We start from the raw sequence: 18,531 nt of genomic DNA, 5'->3' as shown, positions 1-18,531 counted from the left end.
GATAAAGATAAGAAGAAGGTTCTGCCACGAACCTACAGGAGACAGAACAGACGCACCACCCCTTACTACAAGCGTCAACCCTTTCGGACCGACGCTTCCTCCACCAATCCCCAGGGAGGAAGGTCGTACACCCAGGGGTCCTACTCACAACCCTCCTTCAGATCAGACAGGGGCAACTTTGGAGATAGGAATAGACAATTCTAACAGTCAAGGAAAGCCTTCAGAGGCTCCAACAGGGGCGGCTTTCGTAGAAACAAATGACTCCACAACTCCCTTTCCAATAGGAGGACGGTTGCAACACTTCACCGCCTCCTGGGAGTCTATCTCCTCAGACACCTGGGCTCTCAGTACAATAGCGCAAGGCCTCACCATAGAATTCATCCAAAGGCCCCCGAGCAGGTTCCTACAGTCACTTTCAACAGTCACAAACGCAACCTCCTCCTCCAAGAAGTTCACCACCTCTTGGAAATCGGCGCCATAGAGAGGGTCCCTACACATCAGGAGGGGCAGGGGTACTACTCTATAGTATTCGTAGTACTCAAGGCCTCGGGAGGCTGTCGCCTCATTCTCAACCTCAAACAATTAAACACATATGTAAAATACCGCAGGTTCAAAATGCACTCCTTGAGGACAATTCTGACAGCAATACATCAGGGAGACTGGCTGACGTCAATAGACCTCAAGGAGGCATACCTGCATGTCCCAGTTCATCCCAAATACAGAAGATACCTGCGCTTTTGTTTCGAGAACCAACATCTACAATACAGAGCCATGCCATTCGGACTATCGTCCGCCCCTCGGACTTTCACAAAAATCATGGACATTCTCACAGCAGATCTACGAACCTGTCCACTACGCCTCATGGCGTATTTGGACGATGTCATCATACTCTCCAGCAGCCAATCGCGGGCTCAACAGGACTTATCAGAAGCCATGCAGACATTGGAATCTCTCGGCTTCTCAATCAACTACCAAAAAAGCCACCTAACTCCAACCAGGTTCCTATCACACCTGCGCACCAGCATAGATACCTTGTCCGGCAAAGTGTTCCTCTCACTCAATCGCCAGAACAAAATCCGGACCGTGATATCAGAGTTACAACACGCCCGAACAGTGCCACTGGCCTTTCTATCCCAGATACTGGGAATGCTCATATCTTGTATAGACATTGTGCCCTGGGCCAGGCTCCATGCCAGACCCCTACAGTGGCTCCTTATTCCCTTCCAAAAGAACCGGACCAGTCATTCATCAAGACAGATACCAATTCCTCCGGACGTCCGTCGCTCCCTGCCATGGTGGAGGTCCCCAGCTCTCCTGCAAGGGTCCTCCTTCCTAACTCATCAGGAGATAATCATAACGACGGACGCAAGCCTTTGGGGCTGGAGCGCTCACTCCGAAGTGGGAGTAGTCCAAGGACAATGGAGTCCCGAGGAACTCAGGTGCCCCAACATCAACTATCTGGAACTCAGAGGGGTGCACCTGGCACTCAGGCACTTCGCAGGACAACTGGAGAATCAGCATGTGCTAATCCGCACAGACAATGTGGCAACAAGAGCCCACATCAACCACCAAGGGGGCACAAGATCAGGCCGCCTCATGTCAGAGTCTCAGGCTCTATTCAAATGGGCGGAACGACATCTGTCATCCCTGAGAGCAGAGCACATATCAGGCATCTCAAATATCCAGGCGGACTGGCTCAGCCGGACAGCCATCGACCCGGCAGAATGGAGCCTGAAGGCAAAACTATTCAGGGAGATCACCCGCAGATTCGGGACTCCGGAGGTAGACCTTTTCGCTACCCATCTGAACAACCAGTTACCCAGGTTCTTCTCCCGCTTCCCAACACCAGGAGCGGAACAAATCAACGCCCTGACCTGTCCCTGGCCGGAGGGCTTACTTTACGCCTTCCCTCCAGTGTGCTTGATCCCACGAGTGATACACAAACTACTACAAGAACAATCAGAAATACTCCTAGTAGCCCCTCATTGGCCCAGACGACCATGGTTTGCGGACTTGATAGATCTGTCCATTTCTCCCCCTTGGCGAATACCACATCGCAAAGTAGTTCTGATACAGGGAGCAGTGCACCACCAGGATCCACAATGGTGGAATCTTGCCGTGTGGCACTTGAGGGGGAGAGACTAAGAAAGGAACGGGTACCTGAAAAGATAATCAATACCATCCAGGCATCTCGCCGCCCATCCACGACCAGGATATACCAGGCGACCTGGAAAGCTTACTGCACCTTCTGCAGAATCCACAACCAGGACCCACAGTCCCCCTCAGTAATCCAGATTTTGGAATTCTTACAGGCGGGCCTGGACAAAGGGCTGGCACCCAACACACTTCGCAGACAGGTGGCAGCTATTGCCACCATCCTTAAAATGGACTTTTCCCGACCAATTTCACAACATCCATGGATTCGGGATTTCATTAAAGGAGCAGCGAACATCAGCCCTCCTCCAATACACCGTTTCCCTACATGGGACTTGCCATTAGTGCTACACGCCTTAACAGAACCTCCATTTGAACCTCTGCGTGAGATACCACTTCGCCTGCTATCACTCAAGACCGCCTTTCTAACAGCTATCACATCAGCTAGGCGATTCTCCGAACTGGCTGCCCTCTCAGTCAGACCGGACTTATGTATCTTCCACACAAACAGGGTAGTTTTGCGGTTAGACCCCACTTTCCTCCCTAAAATAAACACAGCGTTCCATAGATCTCAGGACATTATCCTACCTGACTTCTGCACCCATGGATCACATCCACTAGAATTGAGATGGCACAAGCTTGATGTGCGACGCGCCATAAAAATTTACATAAGACGCACAAGTACCTTCCGAAAAACGGAATCCCTCTTTGTATCCTACTTTCCAGCTTCCATGGGAACTAAGGTATCGTCAAAGACCATTAGCTGTTGGATCCGTTCCTGTATCTGCACGGCATATAAAGCAGGCTCTACGCCTATACCAAAGGGCATCACAGCACACTCAACAAGGAGTGCGGCCACGTCAGCGGCTTGGGCGACCCAAGCCCCGATTGATGACATCTGCCGGGCAACGACCTGGGCTGCCCCCACTACATTTATAAAACACTACCGTTTGGACTCTTATGCTTCTACGGAAGCAGCATTTGGACGCAGAGTGCTGCAAAGGGTATGCCAAGATTCTGCGCCCCTGGTCGAGCCTTCTCCCTCCCTAATTGGTTGACCTTGGGTATATCCCATGATTGGACTCTCCGTAGCAGTGCAAGTGGAGAAGAACCGTTGCACTTACCTGAACGGTCTTCTCGCTGCACTGCAAGGAGAGTCCAAACCCACCCGGCATTTCGACCCAGGGTCACAGTTTCCTTGATAAGTGTTGGTCTTTCTTCTGTTCAATTGGTTAATAAAAGTTACTGGTTTACTGTCACTATGACTTCGTTTTATTATAAGACTGACACAGGAAGGGTAACAAAGGGGGTGGACCAGTTATTTATGCTAATTTTTAACTCAGTCCCTTCCAGCAAGGCTGAAGAATAACCCATGATTGGACTCTCCTTGCAGTGCAGCGAGAAGACCGTTCAGGTAAGTGCAACGGTTCTTTTTCCTTCTTTGAGTGACATGTGTCTAGCTGTTTTCATCCGCTAGGGGATTGATTCTGTTTTGCTCCTCTGAGGTGTTGGAACTGCTAGGAGTTTGTTGGTCTTTCTCGTTTTGATATTTGTGTTTCAGAGTTTTTAGGTTTTTCTCTAGGTTTTCTATTTTTTCCTCAAGTAGTTGGATTAATTTACATTTGTTTCATGTAAGGTTTAGGTCTGAGGGCAGAAGTGTGTACACGGAACACAATCTGCAAATCACCATGGAGTCAGTTCCTTCCTCATCCTTGTGTGTGGTGGGTTTGTCTTCCATGTGTGTGGTTGGTACGTCTTCCAGGTGTGTGGTTGATGTGTCTTTCAGGCGTGTGGTTGGTTGCAAGGTGGGTGTGGGAGAATAGAATGAGGGAAGTTGTGCTCGTAGTTTGTAGGTTCTTTTATAGGATGTTTGTAGGTATTTTGCAAGGTGGGTGTTGGAGTGTGGTGGGAGAGCTGTATCCTGGTTGGGTGGGGTTGAGTGTTCAGTTATATGATTTGTGCACCATTAGATGCACATGCTGCTATCTTTCTCCTCTTTTTCTTACTCAAACTCACAGTTCTCAGGCAGTTGCTCTTTCCCCAGCCTCTGTAAATTCAAACTGATTGGAGGATGGAAATTTCCCTCCTTTCTCCTCCTTTTCTTACTCAAACTTCTGTCTGTCTATCTGTCTGTCTCTCCTCCCCCCCTCTGTCTCTCTGTTTCTATCTGTCTGTATATCTCTGTCTATCTATCTATCTATCTATCTATCTATCTATCTATCTATCTATCTATCTATCTCCTCTCTGTCTCCCTTTCTCTCTCTCTGACTCCCTCCCTCTCTGTTTGTCTGTCTATCTCTGTCTCTCTTTCGATCTCTCTCTGACTCTGTCTGTCTCTCTCCCTCCTTCTCTCTGCCCACCTCTGTCTTTCCTTCCTTCCTATCTTCCTTCCTTCCTTCCTTCCATCCATCCACCCGCCCACCCACCTATCTCTCTCTCTCTCTTTCTCTCTATCTTTCTATCTACCTACTGTATTTTTCAGTATAAGACACACCTTAGTTTTTGGGGAGGAAAATAGGGAAAAGAATCTGCTTAGCAGGTATTCATCTGGCCAGCGTCCTTAGTCTGGTCAGCTTCAGCTGAAAAACATTCTTCTTCACAGAGAGTAACAATGAAAGAACTTGCAAGCTGGTAAGAGCTGGGAACATTGTTAGCACCTGGTTAGGACTGGAGCATGTAAAGCAATGGGGAAAAAACCCCCACCAAGAGAGAGTTTGGAAAACATTCCTCACAGAAAGTAACAATGAAAGAACTTGTAAGTGGGCAAGAGCTACGAACATTATTAGCACCTGGTTAAGGCTGGAAATATTTGGAGCAAGTTAGACCAATGGGAAAAAAATCTGCAAAGACTTAAGGCTTGGAAAACATTATTCACCAACAGTAACAATGAAAGAGCTTGGGAACATTAACAGCACCTGGTTAGGTCTTGAAAGAAACATCTGGAGCAAGTAAAGCAATGGAAAAAACAACCCTACAAAGACAGGGAAAACCTTCTTCTCAGAGGGTAACAATGAAAGAGCTTGCAAGCCAGTAAAAGCTGGGAACATTGTTAGCACCTAGTTAGGGCTGGAAAGAAACTTACTTAAAGCAAGTTAGACTAATGAAAAAAAACCCTGCAAACCCTTGGGCTTGGAAAACATTCTTCACAGAGAGAAACAATGAAAGTATCTGCAAGGTAAGACCTGGGAAGATCGTTAGCAGCTAGTTAGGGCTGGGGGGAAAGCTACATTCAGAGTATAAGACATATCCAAATTATCAGCCTCTTTTAGGGAGGAAAAAGATGTGTCTTATACACCGAAAAATGTGGTATCTAACTATCTCCCCCCCTTTCTTTCTGTCTCCCCCTCTCTCTCTGACTCTCTCCCTCTCTCTGTCTGTCTATCTCTGTCTCTCTTTCTTTTCTTTCTTTTTTTTAAATCTCTTTATTAATTTTTCTTATATCATTCCCATCACATATTATTTTGAATTACAGATTATACATATTCTCAGTTAACATTCTGACAGTAAGTTTTGACCGGTTTCATTTCATTTATATACATTGTATTTTATATTTTTAAATTCTAAAATCTATTACGTTCATTAATTATACACGGTAACTGTAGGTCGTTTCAATTGTACTGTTGTTTCATATTATGTTGCTTTTATGTTCTCTTTTGAACCCATTCATGCCATTTTTGCCATGTTCTTTTTGATTCTATTAATTTATTTCCCTTAATTGAGTTCGTGAATTCATCCATCTCTACACATGCATATATCTTATCTATAATTAAATCTTCCGTTGGTATCTGATCACTTTTCCAGAGTTGTGCTATCGCAATTCTCGTGGCGGTGTTTATACGTGTTGTGAGGAGCATTGTTTGTTTTGAATAATGTTTTCTCCAAACTCCTAAAAGCATAGCTTCCGGTGTGAGTTCTATTTCCTCTTTCGTAATCTCTGTGAGCCAAGTATGAGTTATTGTCCAAATTTTTTGTATCAAGGGGCAGGACCACCACATATGGAAAAACGTACCTCTTTCCTTTTTACACTTCCAACACGAGTCTGATAAGGTTGGGTGGATCTTTGCTAATCTCGCCGGTGGGAGGTACCATCTGTAGAATAATTTGTAATAGTTTTCCTTATATGCTGCCGAAAGGGTTATTTTGGATATTGTAGTCCATGTTCTTTCCCAGTCGGCAATATGGATGGCGTGTTGCAGTTTTTTTCCCCACGCTATCATTGGTGTTTTGGTCATATCTTTTATTCTTTCCTGTTCTAAAAGTATTTGGTATATTCTGCTTATTTGTTTGTTTTCATTTCCTATCAGAATCTTATCTAATGGGTTCATAGATTTTTGAATACCGGGTGTTTGATTGTCTTTTTTAAATCTGGATTCTATTTGGGCGTATGTCCACCAATCCATTTTATGATTTAATCTTTCCAGTTCTTGTCTAGATTTGAGTTCCCCGTTTGGGTGTAATATGTCTCTGTACTGGATGGTTTTGGCTATGTCGATCAAATTTGGGTAGATGATGGCTTCCATAGTGGAAAGCCATCTTGGAATTTTGTCGTAGTGTTTATTTTTAATTTCGTACCAGGTTTTTAGTACTGATTTACGGATCAAGTGCCTGTCAAATATAGTTTGTTTTTGCAATTTATCTTTCCATAAATGCGCATGCCAGCCTGTTTGTAAGTCATGACCTTCTAATACAAGTATTCTCTTATTTTTTAAGTTAATCCACTCTTTTATCCAAATTAGGCTTGCCGCTTTGTAGTATAATTTTAGATCCGGGAGCCCCAGGCCTCCTCTAATTCTAAGTCTCTCTTTCTATCTCCCCCTCATTCCCCCTCTCTTTGACTCCCTCTCTCTCTCTGACTCTCTGTCTCTCCCTTCCTCTCTCTCTCCCTCCCTCTCTCAGTTTCTGTCTCTGTCTTCCCTCCCTCCCTCCCTTCCTTCCTCCCTTCCCTTCATTCATTCATTCATTCCCTTCCTTCTTCTATCTCCCTCTCTCTGTCTCCCCCTCTTTTCCTCCCGCTCTCTCTGACTGTCTCCCTCTCTCTCTGTTTCTATTTGTCTGTCTGTCTCTTTCTTTCTCTCTCCCCCTCTCTCTTTGTCTACCTCCCTTTCTTTCTCTTTGTCTCTCTTTCTCCCCCCCCCCCCCCCGTGTGTCTCTCTTTCTCCCTCCCCCCAGGGGCAGAGAATCCATTATTTATATTCCATTAAAATCAATAAAGGCACTAAGAACTGTTTGGTCTGAGCTCTTGTATTCAGAGCTTGCTCTCCCTCTCTTCCAGTTTTTAATCATTCTAATACATCCTGGAGAGAGAGAGAGGAGGGAAAGAGGAATTTATAGTGAAGGAGAAAAGGGAAGTGGGTGATTGATAACAGCCATTCCTTTATCTTCCTTCTTTTAATGCTGAGCCTGTCCTATTGTGGAAATATCACATCTCAGGCAATACGTCTGCCAAATGCCGAAAGAAAGCACAGTTGCCCATAAAGATTATAACAGGCAGTTCTTGATAGGAGCACCATTGATCCCAGCTTTTCTGCTGCTAATGGAGACATCGGTTAAGTTAACATTGTCCCCGTTTATGACCTTTCTTGCCACCATTGTTAAGCGAACCACTGTCATTGTTACATTAGCGACACGGTCATTAAGTGAACCTGGTTGCCCAGTCGAATTTGTTTGTCCAAAGTCACAAAAAGGGTGTGTGTCACATGATCTCAAGACACTACGACCGTCATAAACACCCCTGCGTGTCCGTGATTTCACTACCGCCCGGGTGCAGTAGCAGAATTGCACTGGACTCCGCTAGCACTCGGGGCCGAGCACACGTCACCCTTCCACTGGAGGAGCCCACCTCTGGTTGCAAGTCGTTTTTTTCAGTGCCGTTGTAACTTCAGACGGCCACTAAACAAATTATTGTAAATCAAGGACTACCTGAAAGTCTGTAGAGATTCTCCATCATCCTGATCCTGGTTGTCCCCAAAGAGCTTTTTCTGGAGGCAACTTGAAGAAGAAAGGAAATAGGAATATAAATCCTTCCGTTCTCCACCTTCCTGTCAGAACTGAAGAAGCTTCTTGGATGAGAAGCAAAACTTCTTCAAAAGGAAAAAAAAAAGTTCAGTTGCCTCCTGAAAATACACCTTTGGGACAACTGTGATTTGGATGACTGAGAATCTCTATAGACTTTTAGCTATGCAATTTGGAATTAACCCCCTTGGAGTGATGTTGTCAAGCCAAAGCCATATTTTATTGAAGCCTCTGGTCTGCCACATTTAAATGCTTTAAATGCTTTAGAATGTTTCTTGCTGTGGGAACTTGGTGTGTGTGTGTCTGTGTGGCTGCATGCTATGACACATTCCTTTTAGGTTTTCAAGGTCAGCCTTTGTTTAGCATCTGGCCGGAAGCTGCTGGGAGTTGCAGGATACGCTGGCAGGAGATGTACGGTTCATGTGATGGACTTGTGGGAGGAGATGCAAGGAAATGAACTCTAACCCGGGTGGAGATACCCTCGTAGCCTTAGATTCGATTTTCTCCAGTTGGCCCTGTTAATACATTAGAACGTTGAAGGAGGCCAAGCCTTGGACTCTGATTTACTTCTTGGATGCTATTTGGAACGCCAACAGATGTGGGAATAGGAATGGATTTCCAGAGGGAAAATTGCAGACTACAGGAACTAGGAACACTATTCAGGTGACACTGAGGATACAGATAAACCTAAAAGTGGCCTCAATGACCAACTAAAAGGAAGCAAATGACCAACTTTGTCTGCAAGGGATATAAATCCTTCCATTCTCCACTGTCCAGTCAGAGCTGAAGAAGCTTCTTGGATGAGAAGCAAAATGTCTTCAAACAGAAAAACCAAAAAATCCAGTTGCCTTCTGACCCCCCCCCCCCCAATATTTTGCGACAAGGACTACCTGTACTGAATTTGAAGACTCCCCTACCCTCTCTTATTTTCATTCCTCTTCTTCACCTTCTCCTTCCCCAACCCACTTTTCGTTCCTCCAAGCCCTGGCTCGGTGGATTTTCTTTCCTGACTTTCCTTCCCATCCCTTTGATTGAGAACCACTGCTGCTTCCTGGGGCAATATTCATTCTTCACCCTTTGCAGTTAAAGCTTCAGCAGAATGCAGCATTGGCTGCGGAGTGTGGAGCCCATTCTGGGATTGGCATCAACAGCAGCTGGCATCGCAACCAGAGGGCATTTGTCTGCAATCAAAGCTAGGCTAAGACACCGGGACCCTTCTCCGAAAGAGAAGGAGGTGGTTTTCACCCCTGGTATAAGGTGCCAGTTGAAATTTTAAAGGGAAGTGAAAGTTAGGAAGTAGATCAAGACCAGAAGACGGTGAATTCTAGCCATTCCTGTGTGTGAAAACTGGCTGAGTGTATTTGCACCAATCACCAGGGAATCATGAATTCTAGTCCCACCTCAGCCTTAAAAGCCAGCTGGGTGACTCTCGACCAATCATCAGTTCTAGTCCCACCTTATCCTTGAAAACCAGCCAGTGATTTTGGATCATCAAGAGACGGGGAGCATGAAAGCTGGTGAACATAAAAGCTGGCTGGGTGATTTTGGACCAATCACCAGGAGACTGGGAATTCTAGTCCCGCCTTAAGCATGAAAGCTGGCTGGATAATTTTGGGTATAAATTTTTTCTTTATTTTTCTTCCAACATACAATAAAACAACGTAAGCAATAAAAAAACACAGAATCAGTGCTTAAAATAATAATTAATGATATTTCTTTGATATGTTAAACATTCAGAGAAAAAGAAAATGCTAATAATACTTTCAATATGTACTTTTTATCCTCTTCTTTGCTAAATTAATTAAAATTAACTACACATGAGATATATTTCATCTACAGATAAAAATATTATGAAATTTAGTCCCTTATATTCCCTTTTTCTATTTATAATAAAACATAAACATCTTAACATCTTAACCCAATATCTAATTTAATCTTTTCATCTCTGTGTTAACTCCTTATCCAATGCTGCCACCAATCCTTATTTTGTCATCTGGGTCTTTAATAGATTAAAATTAAATGTATGTATTTCTTCAAAAGTAATTAAAAGAAAATATTTCTCAATTATTTTTAGTTTCCAACCATTCATAAAACTTTCCCCAGATCTTATAATAATCACACTCCTCTTTATCTTTAAGTTCTAAATTAAGCCTATTCATTTCAGCACAATCTAAAATCTTACGAAATATTTCTCTTTCGTCTGGAATTTTATTCAGCTTCCAATTTTGTGCATATGCTATTCTAGCTGCTGTTAAAATGTATAATCATGTATAATGTATAATCATGTATAATTCTAGCTGCTGTTAAAATGTATAATCAAATATATTCTTTATTAAATTTTTCTGGTAAAATACCTAATAATAATATTTCTGGTTTAAATTCAATAGTCCTTTTCAAAATCTTCTGTATTCAATGCTGAATCTCTTTCCAGAATTTCTTAGCTTCTGTGCATGTCCACCACATTTGATAAAAAGAGCCTGGTAGCTGATTACATTTCCATCATTTCATTGATCTATTCTTAAACATTTTTGCTAATCTTTCTGGTGTCATATACCATCTATAAAACATCTTATATATATTCTCTTTATACGCTGTTGACATTGACATTTAACAATTTCTTTGAGAGTGTTATAATTAGTATAGGGAAGATGATTACACTGACTATACAGTGACTTTTTTTTCTTTATAGAATAGGGCAGTGTTTTTCAACCAGTGTGCCGTGGCACACTAGTGTGCCGTGAGACATGGTCAGGTGTGCCGCAAAGCTCAGAGAGAGGAAAAAAAACAAGAGAGAGAGAAAGAAAGCAAGAGAGAGAGAGAGAAAGAGCAAGAGAGAAAGAAAGAGCAAGAGAGAGAGAAAGCAAGCAAGCAAGAGAGATAGAAAAAAACAAGAGAGAGAAAGAAAGCAAAAGAGGGAGAGAAAGAAAGCAAGAGAGAGAGAGAAAGAAAGAAAGGGAGAGAAAAAGAAAGAACGAGAGAAAGAGAGGGAGGGAAGGTGGGAGAGAGAAAGACAGAGGGAGGTAGGGAGGGAGAGAGAAAGAGAGCAAAAAAGAGGAAGGAAGAAAGAGAAAGAAAGGAATGGAGAGAGAAAAAAGAGGAAGGGAGAGAAAGATGGAGGGAGAGAGAAATAGAGCGAAAGCGAGGAAAAGAGAGAAATTTTTTTGTCCAAACTTTTTAGCCGCCCCCCCTCTCCACTCAATGTGCCCCATGGTTTTGTAAATGTAAAAAATGTGCCGCGGCTCAAAAAAGGTTGAAAATCAATGGAATAGGGCATGACGATGGATTGAAAGTGTTATAATTAGTACAGGGAAGATGATTACACTGGCCATACAGTGACCTTTTTTTTCCTTTTTGTAGAATAGGGTAGGATGATGTTATTGGATTGAAAGTGTTATGGATTGAAAACTTTATAACCAGAACAGGGGATGATGAATGTATGAAGTATTTAGTTTTTATCCTTCCTTTTTCTTATCTTTTCTTTTTTTTTCCTCTTCTCTTATTTTCTCCCTGTTTTTAATCTAATTTTCTTTAATCTTTATTATTATTCTGTATTTCTATTCATGAAAGGGAATTATTTTTAATTAGATTCTTTTTTAATTTGGCAATATTTGGGATATACTATATGGTATGACTTTTTTTTTACCCCTCTATATATATTTTAGCTATTTTTTTCCATAGTAATTTAAATAGTGTATTGGAGATATTTGCTCCTTTTCTTTCCCTGTAAGGTTCTTTTATTTTCTCTTTTATTTTAAAGGGCATTTATTATGAAAGAGGGTTTAAAGTATATATGAAAATTGATATGGAGGAGATTTTTGAGAAAATTGAAACATTTTGATCTAATTAATTTGATGTGATTAAGAATAGTAACAGCCTAAAATGTATGCACTCTTTTTTATAACTTTTTTTACCAAATGAGGAATTGGAATATTTTTTGGTCCAGATGTTAAATCGTAAGGAGGTGGCATTGGTTAATCTGTGTATACCGAAATTGCAAAAATGATATATTGTAAATTAATTTGAAATTAATGGTATCTTTTTCTGTACACGTGATTGGAGAAGAAAAATTAAAAAAAAAATCACCCCCCAACAATAATAATTTCTTTTCCAAATTTGTTGCCATTTATCTATATCTATTGAATATCCTATATTCTTCATTCACTTTATCATTGTATCTTTAACTTGTTCAAATTCTAAATCCATAGACAAAAAATAACCATAAAACTTTTTTATCATATGCTTATCTGAGCCAAATAAAATTTAATCTAGTTTAAATTTTTCAAGATTTATACCTTCTTCTTTATTATCTTTGTTATATCTTGCCTGTAATTGTATATACATATACCAATCAAGGTTTATACTTTGTTTTTCTAATTCTGTCATTGTTTCAACCTTTTTGACCACCCTATTAAGTTTTTATATCTTGAAATTTTATTCCACTGTACTCCAACGTCCCCCGTAACCTGCGCTGTGCACTATAGCGCAGGAGACTTCACACCTCAGCGCACGAGTTTCCAATTCCAGCGCAGAGGTGCAACCATAGGGCAGCAACAGTTCCTCTCCAGTAAAGGAGGGAAAGGAAGGGGCCAATTGCAGGCCCGCTTTCCTTCCCACTCCTCTAACCCCAGATTTTCTCCTCCCCCCACCAGCCGCCAGCCGGGTAAGATAAGTTAACCATCCATGGGGAGGGGGTTATCGCTGAACAGGGATCCTGGGCTTGACGGCATAGCCCGCCGCTGATCCACTAACCATCCATGGGGGAGGGGCGCTGAACGTGGTCTGTGGGGAGTTGCAGGCAGCCCCAGGAGTGAAAGAAAGGAGAGAAAGAGAGAGGGAGAGATACAAAGGAAAGAGGGAGGGAGAGAAAGAGAGGGAGAGAGAAAGGAAAGGGAGAAAGGGAGGGAGAGAAAGAGAGAAAGACGGGGAGAGATAGAAAAGATAAAGAGAAAGAGGGAGGGAGAGAAAGAAAGAGGGAGAGAGAAAGGAAAGACGGAGGGATAGATAGAAAGGAAAGAGGGAGGGAGAGAAAGACAGGGGGAGAGATAGAAAGGATGGAAAGAGGGAGGGAGAGAAAGAGAAGAGAGAAAGAGAGGGAGAGATAGAAAGGAAAGAGGGAGAAAGAGCGAGGTAGGGAGAGAAAGAGAGAGAAAGAGGGAGAGATAGGAAAGAGGGAGGGAGAGAAAGAGAAGAGAGAAAGAAGGAGGAAGGGATAGAAAGGAAAGAGGGAGGGACAGATAGAAAGGAAAGAGGGAGAGAGGGAGGGAGAGAAGAGAGAGAGAAAGGGAAAGATAGAAAGGAAAGGGAGAAAGGGAAGGAGAAAAAGACAGGGAGAGGTAGAAAGGAAAGAGAAAGGGAGGGAGAAAAAGAGAGAGGGAGAGATAGAAAGGATAGAGAGAAAGAGAGGGAGGGAGAGATAGAAAGGAAAGAGGGAGAAAGGGAGGGAGAGTGTAGAAATGTGGAAATCACAGAGACATGGTTTCTAAAATGCTTTGTCCATGTTGGAAATTTCTCTCTGGACTGAGGAGAGCTGTCTCATGTTGAGAAGCAAACTCTCTCTCTGGGATCATGCTGTGTGACATGATTCTGGTCTCGCAAGTTTATTCTTTTATAACCAGTTTCTTGTGTGTACAAATATAAAACATTAATTCTTAACTTAACCTAGTTACAATGTAAATAGTTAATATTTGACATATAGCATACAGACAAATCCTGTCAGGGTACAAAGATAGCTAAATAAACAGGAGAGCATCTTAATTAACCAGACAAACAGAAGGACTTCAATTACCTACAGTCAACATAAACTTAGACAATTATTTCCTTAAACTTAATCAAGAGAAGTGAGTTGTCTCTGTCCAGCACATATTCTTTAATCCAATCATGGTTGGTTTGACCTTTGTTGGTAGCCAGACAAGCATGTAACATTTTCCTTAGACATATAGAGAGTATAATTTTTATGCTTTAAATAACTCAGAATAATGAAATGCTTTCTTCGCAATTTATGTGTGCATATTATTGCAACAATTGATAATAAACTACAGGAGAGAAAGAGAAAAAGAGGGAGGGGGAGAAAGAAAGAGAGAGAGGGAGAGATAGAAAGGAAAGAGGGAGAAAGGGAGGGAGAGAAAGAGAGGGGGAGAGATAGAAAGGAAAGAGAGAAAGAGGGAGGGAGGGAGAGATAGATGTTGGGGATGGATTTTAAAGCAGGACTTCAGCAGGCAGGAACCATAGTGAAAACAAACTTTATTTTATAAACAGAAAAAGTTCATTGAGCCAGCTGCGCTTTATCAAGCAGCTTCTAACAAAAACATGGCTACAAGCACACAAGGTTAGATTAGAATGTGCTCGCTCACATAAGCAAGCGGATATATATATAGGAAACAGAGAAAGATAAGGATTGTGGGAGTGATGTAAGAGGGGGTGTGATCAGAGCAAATAAAGAAACACAGCAACACTTTAACTAAGGAAAGTCTCTGTTGGCTGGCAATTCTCAGCGTGACACCCCTTCTTTGGCAGTCATCAGGGACTTTGATTCACTTCAGGCACAGTTTCTCAGAAAGGTATTCATGTTGGTCAGCTGGCAGTGGCTTATTCAGCACATCAGCGATCTGTTCATTTGAAGGCACATATTGTAGTGTCACGAATCCTTGTTGCACATATTTTCTCGCATTTTTATATCGTAAATCGATGTGCCGTGAACGTGCTCCCACATATTCAGCATCAGCAATGAATTTCACTGAAATATTATCTTCCATAATGACAATAGGTTTCATTGGCTCTGCCCAGATACTAGTAATGAGAGCAGAAACATTGGTTAAATCATTGCAACAGTCAGAAACACAAGCATATTCGGACTCAGTGGAGGAACAAGAAATAAATCTCTGCTTTCTGACTTTCCAATAAATTGGACACCCATTCAAAAACATTATGAACCCAGAAGTACTTTGACGAGTTTCAATGTCACTCGCCCAATCAGAATCTGCATAGCAAATCAGTTTAGGATACTTGTTTTGTTCTGGTTCCAGGAACAACTTTATGTCCATCGTGTGCTTCATATATCTGAGCAATCTCTTTATACATGACCAATGAAATACAGTCGCGTTGCCTACGTGTCGTGACAACAAATTCACACTAAGTGAAATGTCGGGTCTTGTCCAACTACTAATACAGTGATCCCTCGAGTTTCGCGATCTCGATGTTCGCTAAACGCTATATCGCGAGTTTTCAACCCGGAAGTAAACAACACCATCTGCGCATGCGTGGCCTTTTTTTTTCTATGGCCACGCATGCGTAGATGGTGGAGTTTCCCCACCGGGCTGAGCGGCTTCCCCTGGGTCTTCCCCCTCTTGCCCCGGTAAGTGGCGCGAGCAAAGGCGTGGGCGCGCGCGCGGGGCCCGCTTCCCAGCTGGGAAGCAACAACACCAACCGGGTGGGTGGGGGAAGCCCCGGCGGCGCGCGCGCAAGGCCCGCTTCCCAGCTGGGAAGCAACAACACTAACCGGGTGGGTGGGGGAAGCCCCGGCGGCGCGCGCGCGAGGCCCGCTTCCCAGCTGGGAAGCAACAACACCAACCGGGTGGGTGGGGGAAGCCCCTGCGGCGCGCGCGCGAGGCCCGCTTCCCAGCTGGGAAGCAACAACACCAACCGGGTGGGTGGGGGAAGCCCCGGCGGCGCGCGCGCGAGGCCCGCTTCCCAGCTGGGAAGCAACAACACCAACCGGGTGGGTGGGGGAAGCCCCTGCGGCGCGCGCGCGAGGCCCGCTTCCCAGCTGGGAAGCAACAACACCAACCGGGTGGGTGGGGGAAGCCCCTGCGGCGCGCGCGCGAGGCCCGCTTCCCAGCTGGGAAGCAACAACACCAACCGGGTGGGTGGGGGAAGCCCCGGCGGCGCGCGCGCGAGGCCCGCTTCCCAGCTGGGAAGCAACAACACCAACCGGGTGGGTGGGGGAAGCCCCTGCGGCGCGCGCGCGAGGCCCGCTTCCCAGCTGGGAAGCAACAACACCAACCGGGTGGGTGGGGGAACCCCCGGCGGCGCGCGCGCGAGGCCCGCTTCCCAGCTGGGAAGCAACAACACTAACCGGGTGGGTGGGGGAAGCCCCGGCGGCGCGCGCGCGGATAAGCGGCAGCAGCGAGGCGGCGGGGAAACCCCAATCTTCGGCTCCTCGCTGCTGCGGTGGAAGTAAAAACACCATCTGCGCATGCGCAGATGGTGTTTTTACTTCCGCACCGCTACTTCGCGAAAAATCGATCATCGCGAGGGGTCCTGGAACGGAACCCTCGCGATGATCGAGGGACCACTGTATATAACAATGACCCAATTACTGAGCGATAAAGTGTTTGGTCCTTAAACAAAGGACTATTTTGGTATGTCAACCTATAAAAATCTGTCTGCATTGGAGACCGACATGGGTGTGCATCAGCCATGTTGCATTGTTGTAACAATTGATCAATCTTGTTTGATTGTGAGAGACTAAACCCCTTCTTAGTTTTCTGAATTTGAACCCCTAAGTAATCATGAATGTGTCCTAAGCTTTTTAGTGTGAAATGTTTTTCTAAACCCTTTGCAAAATTCTCACTCATATGTTGATTTGGACCAATATACACAATATCATCAACATACACAAGAACAATTTCATAAACATTACCTTGCCCTTTTGTAAACACGCATTGATCAGAGTCGGACTTAATAAAGCCCATTGAATTTAGTTTGTCAATTAGACATCTATGCCACATTAAACCAGATTGTTTCAATCCGTATAAACTCTTTTGCAGTCGCCAGACACATCCTTCCTGGTCCTGGAATCCGGGTGCACCTTTCACGTAGATTTCTTCATCTAGATCGGCATTCAGATATGCAGTTTCAACATCAAACTGGAAAACTTCTAAATTCAGGGCAGCGGCAGTTGTTAAGGCAATTTTGACACTTTCATTTCTGACAGTAGGTGAATAAGTATCGGTGTAATCATCAGGAAAAGTCTGAGAGTAGCCTTGTGCTACTAATCTAGCTTTGTATAGTTCCTCACCGTTTGGCTTTCGCTTAATTCTATAGACCCATCGTGTGCCAATAACTTTCTTATGTTCTGGAGGGTCAACATGTTTGTACACCTTCAATTTCTTTAAACTGTCAAGTTCAGCTTGCATGGCATTATACCATTTTTCCTGTTCAGGTTCAGGTAAATGTTTTATTTGATAAAAATTATCGGGAGGAAGTAAAACATTGTTACAAATAACAGGAAACAATTTTTGAGCTACTTGCGCTTGATATCTCTGAGGAGGAACTCCTTTTGTGGTTCTCTTGGAACGTCGTAGAACTGTGGTCCATTCATTTTGGTCATCTCCATCTTCATTTACATCGCTAATAACATCATCTGCGACTGATGAAGACTGTACATCAGGAACATCTGTCTGAGAGTCAGGTTGCGCTGTACCTTGAACATCTTTAGGAAAATAAACTGATGTGTCGTTACTGTGTATCCTGGACCAATTTGTATCTTCCTCAAATTTTGCTGAATTGGAAACAATAGTTCTGTAATTAGAGTCAGTAAATTTATAATACTTGGAACTTTCATCAAAACCTATAAATCTCAATTTTTGTGCCACTGGACCACCCTTCTTTCTTTGAGCCAGTGGAATGTTAACCATGGCATACGAGCCAAATATGTGAAGGTTTTGAATGTCAGGCTTCTTCCCATAAAACATATAGTACGGAGTTTGTTTTAACACACTGCTCCAAGTACGATTAATAAGGTAGTTTGCATACCTTAATGCTTCGCCCCAATAAGCATTATCGAGATCAGCGTCTTCTAAGAGACAGCGATACATAGTCTGTAGAACACCTTGCCTTCGTTCAGCTATCCCATTGTGGGCCGGAGTGTAAGGTGCTGAAGCTTGGTGCCGTATTCCTTTGCGTCTCATCCAGTTCTGGAATCGCTGAGACATAAACTCACCACCACGATCACTTTGGATTCTTCTAATACGGACACCGAATTGATTGAAGACCTTTGCAGCAAAGTCTGTAAAGATCTGAAATGTCTCTGATTTCTGTTTCATTAGATACACAAAGCCATATCTAGAAAAACTATCAACAATTGTTAAAAAATACTTATTGCTACCCCTAGTAGGCCGAAATGGACCGACAATGTCGGTATGAACCAAATCGAAAATGCGTGAAGACAAACGAAGGGCATGTTTAGCAATGGGGGCAGCCTTTGATTTAGATTTATTACAAACAAAACAATCAAGATAAATAGGACAATTACTATCAACTTTGAAACCGTTCACGCACTCAGGCATCTTAGATAATACATCATAGGAAGCATGGCCCAAACGTCGATGCCAACGGTGGATGCACCTAGAATGAAAAGGTTTATTT

At 43.4% G+C, this 18,531-nt stretch overlaps 1 protein-coding gene across 12 annotated transcripts in view; it reads left to right on the top strand.

Moving 5' to 3' along the window:
* The window catches only part of RHOT2 (ras homolog family member T2), a 194,727-nt gene that overhangs the window by 135,201 nt on the left and 40,995 nt on the right, over window positions 1–18,531 (top strand). The window contains exon 20 of one of the 12 annotated variants that reach the window (XM_070760770.1): window positions 16,932–17,015. The exons of the other annotated variants lie outside the window; for them this stretch is intronic. Within the exon in view, the coding sequence (XP_070616871.1) occupies window positions 16,932–16,983 (52 nt within the window). The 3' untranslated portion in view covers window positions 16,984–17,015. Of the gene's footprint in view, window positions 1–16,931; window positions 17,016–18,531 lie in introns of those variants that run through there. 12 annotated transcript variants of the gene reach the window in all.

The sequence above is a fragment of the Erythrolamprus reginae genome, chromosome 9, assembly GCF_031021105.1.
Source record: "Erythrolamprus reginae isolate rEryReg1 chromosome 9, rEryReg1.hap1, whole genome shotgun sequence".
Lineage (NCBI taxonomy): Eukaryota > Metazoa > Chordata > Lepidosauria > Squamata > Dipsadidae > Erythrolamprus > Erythrolamprus reginae.
Note: the sequence above shows the minus strand (reverse complement) of the source record. Positions and strands in the feature narration are given on the sequence as shown.